Source organism: Octopus bimaculoides, chromosome 1 (assembly GCF_046866305.1).
Source record: "Octopus bimaculoides isolate indiv1 chromosome 1, ASM4686630v1, whole genome shotgun sequence".
Classification (NCBI taxonomy): Eukaryota; Metazoa; Mollusca; class Cephalopoda; order Octopoda; family Octopodidae; genus Octopus; species Octopus bimaculoides.
In genome coordinates, this window is record NC_142928.1 from 158,597,635 (window position 1) to 158,611,239 (window position 13,605).

The window sequence follows — 13,605 nt, forward strand, 5'->3', positions numbered from 1 at the left end:
GATGGATAGAAAGTAGCATAAATATTTTGTGAACAATGATTGAATTCTTTTTATTGCAGAGATGAAGGGCACTATATGATTTTGGTCCCAAGAAATTTTGTTTTCGGCAAGGGTAACAACATCAGTGTTACGATGTATAAAACTACAGAGGATGAAATATTAACGTTCGAAGTTTTTAAACAGAATGAAACTTATCTTACAGTTGAAACAACAGTTAATCCAGGTAAATATAACTAAAATATATTGCGTTCATAATTTCATTGCCATTATATTTCAATAAAATATTAGAATAAATCTGTTTCATAAAAATGACTAAAGAGTGTTTTTGTAAAGAATCTGGAATAATGTGGAATATGTTCATCAACAGCTCCTCTTTATACGTGCTTCTGTACATATAGTTTTCAACTTCTCTGTTTTTGATAGTTTTTTAAAAAATTGTTAGGTTGTATTTTGAATAAGAACGTGAATTTTTTAATGGAGTTACATAGAGTGCTTTTTAGTGTACTCCTAGGTGATGTCATTTTGTAAATTCAGAGTACAAGAACTGCTTGGACATTCTTCTCTGTGGTATCCATTATGCATGTCCAATCCTATGTTTTGTAATGATTTGGATTCTCACGGATTTCGCTGTGGACAATCTTTTCTTTTTAATGAGGCTTCACATGCTAACATAATTTATGTCGATATGCTGCCCAATTAGGCGCGTTGTGTTCTTGAGAAAGATACTTTATTTCACATTGCTCCAGTTCACTCAGCTTGCGAAATTGAATAGTACCTGTATTTCAAATGGTCAGCCTTGTTACGTTCTATATCACACGGAATCTCCATGAGAATTATATTAAGGATGCACGTGTCTCTGGAGTGCTCAGCCACTTGCATGTTAATTTCACGAGCAGATTGCTTCGTTGATCGGATGAATTGTAACCCATATCGTCGTAACCGATGGAGTGCTAGTTGTTTTTAAGTAAAAATATAATACAATAAATACGACGCGCATACACACTCATACACACACACACACACACGCATACACACACTTACAAATGTTTGTTTTTATGTTATATAAAGTCAAATGTTAATTGAAGTATCACCCAATAAATACAAATTAAGTAGCAATCAAAAGAAAGCTCTTTCACGTCATTTCTTCATGATAGTTTATTCTTCAGAGATGAAGCAATACCTCTGTTGAAAGGGGCGTAAATATCACAGAATCCCATCTGCATCTTCTATATATTTATCACTGTGTAGTTAAGTGATAAATTAATGTATTTATCACAGTGAGTCAATAATCAAAGATAAGCTCTCAGTAACCTTAGTCTACGAGTTAGATTAGATTCCCGATTGATACTCTTTTCTTCTTTCATTCGCGAGAAATGATTCTTGAAAACAGTGAATATCACGAGTTTACATTAAGCATTAACTGATAACTTTAGACATTGAATTTATTCAGAAAATGTTTCCAGTCTTAATTTTAAATTGCTTAAGCTAAAAACTCTATGAGCCGAGTTGGTTTTATTTGATCATTGAAGCTATATTTTTCCCACATACATGCATTTTACTTACGTTCTTGGAGAAAAAAAAAGAGAACAAACGGCATTATTAACAAGCATAAATATTATGTTTCATGCCTACTGATGGAAATAAACAGAAATTCACTCCTGTGTACTTTCCTTGTATATAAGTGTCAGTGTCAGCTGAAGCTGACTGGAAAAATAAATATTATTGTATTGAAATGTCACATGAATAAAAGCATGATATGGAATGTGATCAAAATAATCTGTATGTGTTACTTCTATTTTCAGATAGCTCTAAGTTCGTGGAACTGGTAAGTTTATATGTTACTTCTATTTCTTCATACCGCTGCATTCCTTCTATTACTTAGCTTAACTTTTTTAAAATTGCATTTACTTTCTAAAAGCATTTGAATCAAAAATTATTTTTGTTTTAGCTACTTTTTAAATTTAAAATTAAAAAATTATTGTTGTTTAAAAACATTTATTTGTGAATTTAGCACTTTATAGTCCGATGTCCGATAAAACAAGTAACAACAATTAATTACCTAATCCCTTCATCTCATAAACTACAGGAAACAAAAAAAAAAGGAAAAAATTCACTCTCTCACCTTAATTTTGAGAACTGATCTCATTTTTCAGTTCTATATTTAAGAGATGAGGAATTATGTACATTATTTACATTATGTACATTTGACGGATATTTGTCCTCATCTTGCTTGTTAACACAACGTTTCGGCTGGTATACCCTCCAGCCTTCATCAGGTGTCTTGGAGAAATTTCGAACCTGGGTTCTCATTCTTAAGGTATTTTTCGATGTTATTATTATTATTATTATTATTATTATTATTATTATTATTATTATTATTATTATTATTATTATTATTCAGGTCACTGCCTGGAATCGAACTCGGAATCTTGGGATTAGTAGCCCGCGCTCTTAACCACTACGCCATATACTCACGGGCATATGGCGTAGTGGTTAAGAGCACAGGCTACTAATCCCAAGATTCCGAGTTCGATTCCAGGCAGTGACCTGAATAATAATAAAAATAATAATAATAATAATAATAATAATAATAATAATAATAATAATAATAATAATAATAATAATAATGATGATGATGATGATGAGGATGATGATGATGAACATCGAAAAAATACCTTGGGAATAAGAACCCAGGTTCGAAATTTCCCCAAGACACCTGATGAAGGCTGGAGGGTATATCAGCCGAAACGTTGTGTTAACAACAAACAAGATGAGGACAAATATCCGTCAAATGTAAATAATGATCTCATTTTTGATAATTAATGAATTATTTTGCCTTTCTCATAGATGCTGCCTTCTGAACTAAAAGACCACTATTCAGTAAAGTTAAGAGTTACTGGAAGAGGCGCTGTTGGCTTTAATTCAACTACCTCTATATGGATATCTAAACAAGATGACGTATATACATTGAATACGCAGGCAATTCAGGCACAATTGGACAGGCCTTTCTACAGCAGCAACGAGTTGGGTAAGTAACATTAAGTATTTCTATATTTAGATATTGCTTGCAATTCTGGATAAAAAATGTCACTTTTGTTTCATATACAATAGAGAAGTCAGTTAACCTGACATAAATTGTAGATTTTTCTGAACCCCAAAAGGACAAAAAAAAGAAAGGAAAAAAAGAAATTATCTTTAATTTTTTATGCTAAAGTCTGGTGCACATTCTGTCAGGTTGTTTTGCTGAACCTCTAAGTTACGGGGACTTAAACAAACCAACACTTGTTCTGATATTAGTGTACGCAGGCATCCCGACATCTGCATACACAAATATCAAAACAAGTCTAACATCACCACACATTTCCCACTCTCCTTTATCATTACCATTCCTTTCTTTCTTTCCATCACCTTCTACTCCTCCCCACGAAATACACACAGAACTATCCACATACCCCAATCAACCTTTTCATAAATGAAAATTGGCAAACAACCTTCAGGTATACATTCGCTGTTTCCAACGTTAATACCATATCGCCTGAGGAAATGAACACATGAATATGATCCACCCGATGTCCATGGACTATAATCATCCATCGAATACGGACTATGATCATAAGAAACATGTATTTTTTGGAAACGCGCATAGTGATGCTTTGAAATTTTAATTAACTCCATCCAAGGATTACTACTACTACTTTTATTACTATATTTATTCTACATTATATCGGTGCAGCTCAGTACAGCCCCATAAAACTGTTATTGCTAGTTGATATCATTAGGCAGTAGCCGGCATAATAAAATTGGGACTTTTATTTGCATACTGAAAAACGTTTCCCGTAAACGAACTTAAAGGACTACATACATACATACATAGATACATACATATATATATATATATATATATATATATATATATATATATATATATATATATATATATATATATATATATGTGTTTCTGGCGAGCTTTCACACAATTTCCGTCTGTCAGATTTACTCACAAGACATTGATCGATTGGGGGCTATACTAGAAGTCACTCGCCCAGCTTGTTTCGTAGTGGGATTGCATCAAACTGCCGCCCAGCGGGACTGAAACCCGTACCACGAGGCTGCAATGGGAGATTCTAAACCACCTACCTATTACTCCGCCTATAGATAAATTTTTTTTTTCTTTTCATACGAAGAAGTTGCATAGATATGAAAATTTACATTTTTGTGTTTGTTATGCATATTCATAAACATTAAAGATGCTTTGTCCCACGCAGAAACTGCAGGGGCTACTCAGAGATGTTGCAAGATCTTAATAAGGTGTAATACTGGAAACCTTTTTGTACAGTCAGAAGGTATCTCAAAGTCACAAGTATTTTCCCACTTAGCCTGTACACTTCGACTGAGAAGGGTAGCGAGGACTAAACGAGTCTTCGTCGGTAGAAGAGTTCCATTTGTGGTCTATTATCAACCATAGCTACTTTGGGATAGTTTCAGCTACCGAGCCTATATCCTCGGTGGCTTACTTTGGTTGTCTAGGTTCCAGACATATCTTCTGAAGGAAACAGCTCACCGATCTAGCTGGAAAGCCGCAGTAGCTGACTTTGATAAGGAATGAGGACGAGTATCATCCCTTGACAAGGGCCTCGTCGACGAAGTCCTGAGTATTCATTTGCTTTAAATAGTGGGAAATATCAAGCCTGTTGATATATATATATATATATATATATATATATATATATATATATATATATATATATATATATATATATATATATATATATATATATATATATATATATATATATATGTATGTATGTATATGTATACACACACACACACACACACACACACACACACACACACACACATATATATATATATATATATATATATATATATGATTTTCTACTCCTTATGACCACCTCTTGTACCTTAGATCCATCATGGCGTCTGATGTGGCTTTTTAAACTAGAAAATGTATTGAAAAGACTCCTACATAGATTGCATAACTGATTTGGACCACCAAGAGCTGATAAGTTCTGATATTTATGAATATCAAAATGTCTTTTCAGGCCTCCGTTAGATTTGCAGACCTTATGGCATACATGGCATTGAAAGATGTGCACAGATATATAGGGAAAGTAGTTGGTGGAAGTTCGCTTTTCATGGGTCCGCAAATGAGATTTGAGCCCAGCATGGTCTGTCACAAACTGTGCACACAAAAAGGTCGCTGAGATTCACCTTCTTGATTGCAACATTCTTCTTTAAACCTCTTCTGAGTCTTGCATGTGTCATCCTGGCCTCCTCAAAAGCTTTCACTCCACTCCACACTTTTGTTCGCCATCCAGCTAGATTTGAATTAAGGGTTTCTATGGCCTTTTGATTCATTCCAAGTGAGTTCATGGTAGTCCTTATGCTGTCCTTAAACCTCTTTTTAGGTTTATACCGATTGCGCTTCCCCTCTGCAAGCTCGCCATAAGCAGCTGTTTGAGTGTGCGTTCATCCGCCAGACCATCTCATTTGACTTTTAATTGAAGTGATGCCTGCAGATGCAAAGACATCTGTATCTGGAGTAAAAAAAAAAAGTCCCATTTAATGTTTAAAATGCGGTGAAGGCACTTTTGGTGAAATCGTTCTAACAATCTGAAATGTCATTCATTACACGTCCATATTATTTTACATTCTGCTTTCTTTCAGTTCGTTTGCGTGCTTTTGGTTTGAATAAGAACTTAACAACGGTGCTGCAGTCAATGAATATATCTGTTTTTGTGAGTTAATTTTTTTTTATCATTCGTTTGTGTTAATTCAAATGCCCTTCTCCAGAATTTCCTAAGCATTTCTCATGGTCTTAAAAAGTTCTGTTCAACATTTCAATATAATCGAAATCATGCTGGAAATTGAAGATTAAAACAAATTTATTCTTTATAAATAAGAAATACAAGTCAAATCATCGCTTTCGTGACAAGGTCCAAGACACATCATAACACCCTAAAGTGTGGAAATACACTGTTGAGGAACTATTGAGCTATACTACATCTGCTAGATTCGCGTTAGGTTATATTATTTTGGTGTATAACTCAGATATAAGCAGCACACACAAAAGAAAGCTTTCGTTTTTTTTTCTGCTTATTTCTAGCAAAAACATTTGTTTTAATATATATACTGACTTTATAGTCACTTCAGAGGTTTTGGTCTGATTTCCTCTTCTTGACAGAACACTTAAATCTACCTGTCTCACTTAAGCAAGCTATGGGAAATAAGTATCAAATTTTCGAAACAATATAAAATACATTATCAATTTTAATATCACTGTTTTCAATGTATTTTGTTTTGTTGTAGGATCCAAACGGTAATATGTTGGCAAAATGGACTGATGAGCACACTTCCTCAGGTTCGTAAACCTGCACTTAATCTATTTAATAATTATTTAAAATGTGGGCGTTACCATTGCAAGTTAGTAAAATAAGATCCAGATTAACTGAGTTTGGAACCCAAATTCGACTCAGAGATGCACCAATTTCACTTCACTCGCAATTCTAACCATTTCATTCTGCTCGCCTGAAAATTGAGGCCATTAGGGTTCTGCAGAAATCATTTCTATCAGCTCAAAAATATAATCCTTTATTAATAATATTATATATTGCAATGTTTAATATTTGAAAAGCAATGGAAATAACAGTTTTAGTTTGAGAGTGCGAATGTTTCATAAGAGTTCATTAATATAACTCGTTCAGCATCTCATTGCTTTGGCTTTAAATACTGTCAGTAATGTTCTTCTGTTCATCAATAGGAAGAATGAAATATATACAATTAAATACAAAAATGATATATCATCATCATCGTCGGCGTCGTTGTCGTCGTTTAACGTCTGCTTTCCATGCTGATATGGGTTGGACGGTTTGACTGAGAACTAGCAGGCCGAGAGGCTGCACCAGGCTCCAGTTTAATTTTGCAATGTAGTGGGGGCCAGTCATGCGGCACTGGCATTGGCCACGCTCGAGTGAGGCTTTTTACGTACCACCGGCACGGGTGCCAGTCAGGTGGTACTGGCATCGGATACACTCGAATGATGCCTTTTATGTGCCACCAGCATGGGTGCCAGTGAGGCTGCATTGGCATCGGCCACGCTCGAATAGTGCTTTTTACATGCCACCTGCATGGGTGCCAATCAGGGGGCACTGGCATCGGCCACATAAACACACACACACACACACACACACACACACACACACACACACATGCATGTAATTCTTAAACGGATGATCGCTTAACTGACAGTCTTCGAAGTCACTGTTAATATTATTCTTGTTTAAGAATAATAAATTTCTACTTTACAAAAGTATAGAATAACTCATCATATTAAAGTAAAATTGTTTTTTTTTTCCTTTAATTATAATTGAATATAAAACAAACAAAAACACACATACAAACATACACACACACATTCACACACGCATGTATGTATAAGATAAAACCAGATGTTGAGATTTTGAATGCTTTCAATACAGGTGTTTCGAGTAATTATACAAGAGAGTCCTTATATAATGTCCCCTTCATTCGAAACGTTGCAAAATATTTTCAAAAATTTTGACTGAGGAAGATAGTTTGTAAGAAATCTCTTGAGTAGTTACTAGAAATACGTGTATTAAATGCATTTGATTTTGTCTTCCTTACAGATCCCAATACAGTCTAGCATGTTCTTGCTTCGATAACGCGTTTTTTTTTTAAGTAGCAAGGATTTAGTAGTGGAATATTTTACCGGACCCGAATGAAAAAAAGTTCTGGTAAAGTGTATTGCATCACTTTACCAGAACTATATATATATATATATATATATATATATATATATATATATATATATATATAAGCTTGTGTGTGTGTGTGAATGCGTGTATGGGCTATCTTTTCATTGAATTGAACCTTACCATCGCAAAAGCTGTTCTTGATTTAAGATGAGCACCATTCTCTTTAGATTCGCAAAGTGTTATGAGACATTAAGAAGACGAGGAAAAAACTCCATACCACTGGATAATGGGTAACCTTTTGCACAAGTGAGTTCACTCTGGACTACGAGCCAATGGTTAGCTTGTCAATTCTACAGCTATGTAACACTTTATAACGGTTCAATATGTTACATGTGGTACTTACGCTTAAGTGAAGTCAGTTGTTAATGCTTGTCATTGTCACAGATACATAGGCACGGCTGGTTATGTGCCTTAACGATGGCTGTCTGAGCTATAATCGCATTTATAATCAATACCAGCGATTATACTTAGTAAAAATAATCTTTAATTGTTTCAGGTGTTGTTTCCAAAAGTTTCCAACTATCTGATAGACCAATTCTTGGAACGTGGTACTTCAAAATAAGTCAAGAGGTAAGTTAAATTTCCCTATGTTACTGAACGTTACAGTTTCTGAGTTCAAATTACCTATGGGCAATGTCTCAGTTCAGTGATAATCAAGAGATTCTTCATCCGATGTCTGTGACGAGATTCCTAATTACATTTGGTTATGTTAAGAGTTTTCTAGTTAGGTATTATTCTCCTTGGTTAAGTTCGTGGCAACAGTTACATTTACATAAAACCTTTTGAATATACCTGTAAGATTTTCCTTGAACTTATCGCTGGCAAAGCTATTCATATTGTTTAAGATTGCTTAACAGTCGTCTCTGTACAGAACTGGATATATAGGATAAATAATCCGATTAGGTCGGCGACTTCATCCCTGTTGTGGCTCTCCGTGGATACGTCGAGCAGTGGGCATGCTGATCCTGCCTCTTTTAATCAGTAAGCATTATCATAGAAGAGAGGTTACTTCCTAGTTTTCAGAATTATTCTAATATCGTTGTTCTTGGTTCCAATGAATTGTATTTCGAAGTCTAGGGTTTTCAAGAGGAGGGGGTCTTGATACGGAAGTGTAGAAATATAGATATTAAACTGATTGAATCTACAAGCTGCTTTCACCTTCGTGGATAGGCTATGCTATACATTGTATACTCTCTCTCTCTCTCTCTCTCTCTCTCTATATATATATATATATATATATATATATAAAAATGAGAATGTGTGTCTGTCTGTCTGTCTGTCTGAATCTCTAAAACTCGAGAACTACGCAACCAATTTCATTCAAATTTTACAGATGCCTTACTTAGGGTTCCAGTTGTGTTTTAGTCAAAAAACATTTTAACTTCTTGCAGAGTTCGAGCCCACGGCAACATAATATCTCCTCCACTATTTAAGTATTACGTGTCAAAAGTGAAACAAAAACACTCATGTCAAATACTTTCACTTTAAAAATGAAACTATTCTACTAACTGAAACAATCACATTTTGATACTGTAATGACAGATACTTTCAGAGAGAGAGAGAGAGAGAGAGAGAGAGAGAGAAAGAGAGAGAGAGAGAGAGAGAGAGAGAGAGAGAGAGAGAGAGAGAAAGAGAGAAAGAGAGAGATAGAGAGAGATGTATATGTATACATATAGATGTATATGTACACGTTATTCCACTAACTGAAACAATCACATTTCGATACTGTAATTACAGATACTTTCAGAGAGAGAGAAAGAGAGAAAGAGAGAAAGAGAGAGAAAGAGATGTATATGTATACATATACATGTATATGTACACGTATATGCATAGATATATATAGATATAGATCTATATGCATACATGTATATGTATACATATGTGTAGATGTATATATATATAGATGTACATGTAATATGTACACATATATACATATATATACATGTATACAGATATCTATACATATATACACCCATCACAAACACATACACATGCACACAAACACACACATTAGTCATTTGTTTTCTTATCCAAAACTACGTCAAAAGTACTGAACGGGTCTTTATGAAATTTGGAAATTATATTCTATTTATAACGGCCATAACTCCCATGAAAATTCATATATTTTTGATGTTGATGAAATTTTAACCCGAACATAACAGATGAGCATTATTTGTAATTCAACGGTACAACGGTGTAAGACTACCCTTTCAGATATACTTACATTGGGATTTCTGCAATGTGGTGCATAAATTGTCAAGTAAATGAGACGCATCTTTGCCTCCACTGATTCACTTGCAAAGTGTTGAGTAAAATTATTTCGTTGCAGACCTCCTTTGGGTCTTTTTATTATCACTGCGACACACATAGTCCCGAGTTGGTAACATTGATTTCAAGGCCCTCCTAGATGAGAGACTGGCATTCCACTTAATGTCTATGTTCCATGCTGGCATGGATTGGAGAGTTATTAATGTAGAAATATGGTATCGTAGCTACTAACAGTTGAGGGTTGCGTAGTCTAGACGGCGTTTTTAGATTTCATTATTCTCTTTAACCCGGGCAAAGCCGGGTATTTCTGCTAGTATATATATATATATATATATATATATATATATATACAGTTAAATTCTTGAAAGTATACAGATTCTGCATCTTGTCAAACTGTCCAACATATGCCAGCATGGAACACGGGCGTAAATTGATGATGATATCAGTGTGTATGCCCTAGCATGGCATGACCGATTTCTAATGACTGAAACAAATAAAAGATTATATATATATATATATATATATATATATATATATATATATATATATGGGAGAATATACAAAAAATAACAACAGACGAGGACAGGTGGTGTAAATAACAAAAGTATATATTAGTATGACGCTCGGGAATACGGAAAGTCTTTGACGTTTCGAGCTACGCTCTTCAACAGAAAGAATACGGAGACAAGGAGAAAAACACGGAGAAAAAAAATTGAATAGTGTTCAGTCAACGGTCAATCATAATAATGGCCGATCATAACAATGACTGACCGGAAGTTAGAAATTCTTATTTCAGGAGAGCTAAGAGAGGGGGAGATAACAAACGGTGATCGGGAACGAGGGGCTGTGTGTGGGAGGTAGACTGCTGGTGATCTTGACGTATGTAGTGTGAAAATGGGGGAAGGGAGAAAGGAAGAAAGTAGTTGGTCAGTTGTAGTGTGTGCGTGGTGTGATGCGAGGGTATTGGTGTGGTGTGCGTGGTGTGATGCAAGGGTATTGGTGTGGTGTGATGTGAGGGTGTTGGGAGGTGGGGAAGGCATGGGTGGAGTGTGGGGTAGAGGTAGGGGTATGTGGGTAGGGTGGGGTATGTGGGTAGGGGTGGGTGGTGGGTGTAAGGAATTGGATGGGGTGGAGTGGGAAGGTAGAGTAGGAGTGTGTTGGGGTGTGGTGGGATGAGCTTATGAGGGGGTGTTGACGAGGAGGGAGAAGGGGAAGGTGGATGTAAGAGAGGGGGAAGATGGGTATGGGAGGGGAGAGGAAGAGAGGAGAGAGGGTGGGTATAAGAGAGGGAAGGGGGATTGATATATATATATATATATACATACATATATATATATATATATATATATATATATATATATATATATATATATATATATATATATATATATATATTAGTTTATGTATATATTAATATTATGTAATGTAAATATGTTAATAGTTACCAGAGGTAGCAAAATTACACTAAAAAACAAGATATCACAGCCGTTTTACAGGTAGAGATACCAAGTTAAAGTGATACATTTTGAGAAGATATGGATAATAATAATAAATGGAGCTCCATTTATTATTATTATCCATATATATATATATATATATATATATATATATATATATATATATATATATATATGTATACATATATATATATATATATATATATATATATATATATATATATGTTGTTGTACTTGGGGATGGTCATATTGCCAGTTTAGCCAATAAAAACACACGCACTGTATATTTGGTGTTAATTTTTTTTTTTTTTTTTCAGCTTTATATTACATTAATCTTAATCTTAATCTTATTTCGGCCAGAGTTCTTTCGTCACACTTCTGTGACCTCATCAGTGGTCCTTTGTTTCCTTCTTTCTTATGTGTATCTCACCTTGCTAACTATCAGCCATTTTGTATTTTGTATTCCTATTGTATGTGTCTACGCATGCATGTCCTTCAATGTGTCTGTGTCTTTTGTAAGTGCATGTGTGTATGGGGAGTGTCTGTATCACCTATATTCTCTGTTAATACGTGTTCATTTGTATTAGTTTTTATTTATTTATATGTTCATGTGTGTGTGTGTGTGTTTTTTTTTTTGTTTTTTTTTGTTTTTTTTAATGTGTTTAATTAAATTTTGTTAACGTATGTAGTATTTAATTCCATTTGTTTATCTATGTATTGTATTATACTTTGTTCCTATTATTGGTTTATGGGTAACATGTTGTCACATGCTGTGGTTTGTTAGTGGCGTATGTTAGTGTTCCATTCTAGTTTCCTATTCAGGCTAGGTTTCCCTTCTATTATGTGTGTAGCTTCAAAAAGTCAACGCAGAAGAACTGGGCCTCCTACTTAGATTGACATATGACGATGCATATCTAGATAGATACGACCTTAGAGATTTCTGCCCTAGTAGACGTCTAAGAGGTAGACCACCCACAATTACCTCTAGATAGATACGACCTTAGAGATTTCTGCCCTAGTAGACGTCTAAGAGGTAGACCACCCACAATTACCTCTATGGCTAGGAAGACCCCTATAGAGAGATGGAGTGGATGGACCAGAGCCATACGGACCCCCACTAATATCCACCAGGTAAAGAAAATGATCGCACATGCACTAGGAGCTAGTATAAAGGTCACCCTAAAAGGCCACACCTTTAAATTTAACAACAAATTATACGCCCAGGACGAGGGGGCAGCCATCGGGGTTAGTATCGCCTTACAGGCGCATGAGGAAAGAGAAAAAGTCCTCAATGCCCACATGATGATGTGGACAATTGTCCTTAGACCCCAGAAGCGCACAGCCAACAACTTCCAAGCCTGGAACAATGATATCCCGACGCTGTATGGGCTCCGTAAGGACCACAAAGTAACAACTAATCCTGTAGTGGGACCACCAACAAGACCAGTCTGTGGAGCGAATGTCGCTAGTAACTACAGGATCTCCTACTTCCTCTCAATGATCATACGCCCCATAATCCAGATGTCACCTGATGTCTGTGACAGCACGGAAGATCTCCTCAGCAGGATCAACGACTGCAACAACACTTGCAACCTGACAGGGTGTATAGTGGGTAGCATGGATGTGGTATCACTATACCCATCTATCGACGTGGATTTTGCAGTGGAAAAGTGCGTGGAAGTGATCAACGAGAGCGAAGTAGAGTTCCAAAAAGTCAACGCAGAAGAACTGGGCCTCCTACTTAGATTGACATATGACGATGCATATCTAGATAGATACGACCTTAGAGATTTCTGCCCTAGTAGACGTCTAAGAGGTAGACCACCCACAATTACCTCTATGGCTAGGAAGACCCCTATAGAGAGATGGAGTGGATGGACCAGAGCCATACGGACCCCCACTAATATCCACCAGGTAAAGAAAATGATCGCACATGCACTAGGAGCTAGTATAAAGGTCACCCTAAAAGGCCACACCTTTAAATTTAACAACAAATTATACGCCCAGGACGAGGGGGCAGCCATCGGGGTTAGTATCGCCGGTGATGTGGCCAATCTTTTCATGGTATGGTGGGACAGAAGGCT

At 35.6% G+C, this 13,605-nt stretch overlaps 1 protein-coding gene across 2 annotated transcripts in view; it reads left to right on the forward strand.

Annotated features, from left to right (window-relative positions):
• The window catches only part of LOC106871417 (CD109 antigen), a 78,622-nt gene that overhangs the window by 12,514 nt on the left and 52,503 nt on the right, over positions 1-13,605 (forward strand). For both annotated transcript variants that reach the window (XM_089361297.1, XM_089361298.1), the window contains exons 3-8: positions 60-223; positions 1,803-1,825; positions 2,848-3,028; positions 5,689-5,759; positions 6,331-6,382; positions 8,293-8,366. In XM_089361297.1, coding sequence (XP_089217423.1) covers positions 60-223; positions 1,803-1,825; positions 2,848-3,028; positions 5,689-5,759; positions 6,331-6,382; positions 8,293-8,366 — 565 coding nt within the window. The remainder of the gene's footprint in view (positions 1-59; positions 224-1,802; positions 1,826-2,847; positions 3,029-5,688; positions 5,760-6,330; positions 6,383-8,292; positions 8,367-13,605) is intronic.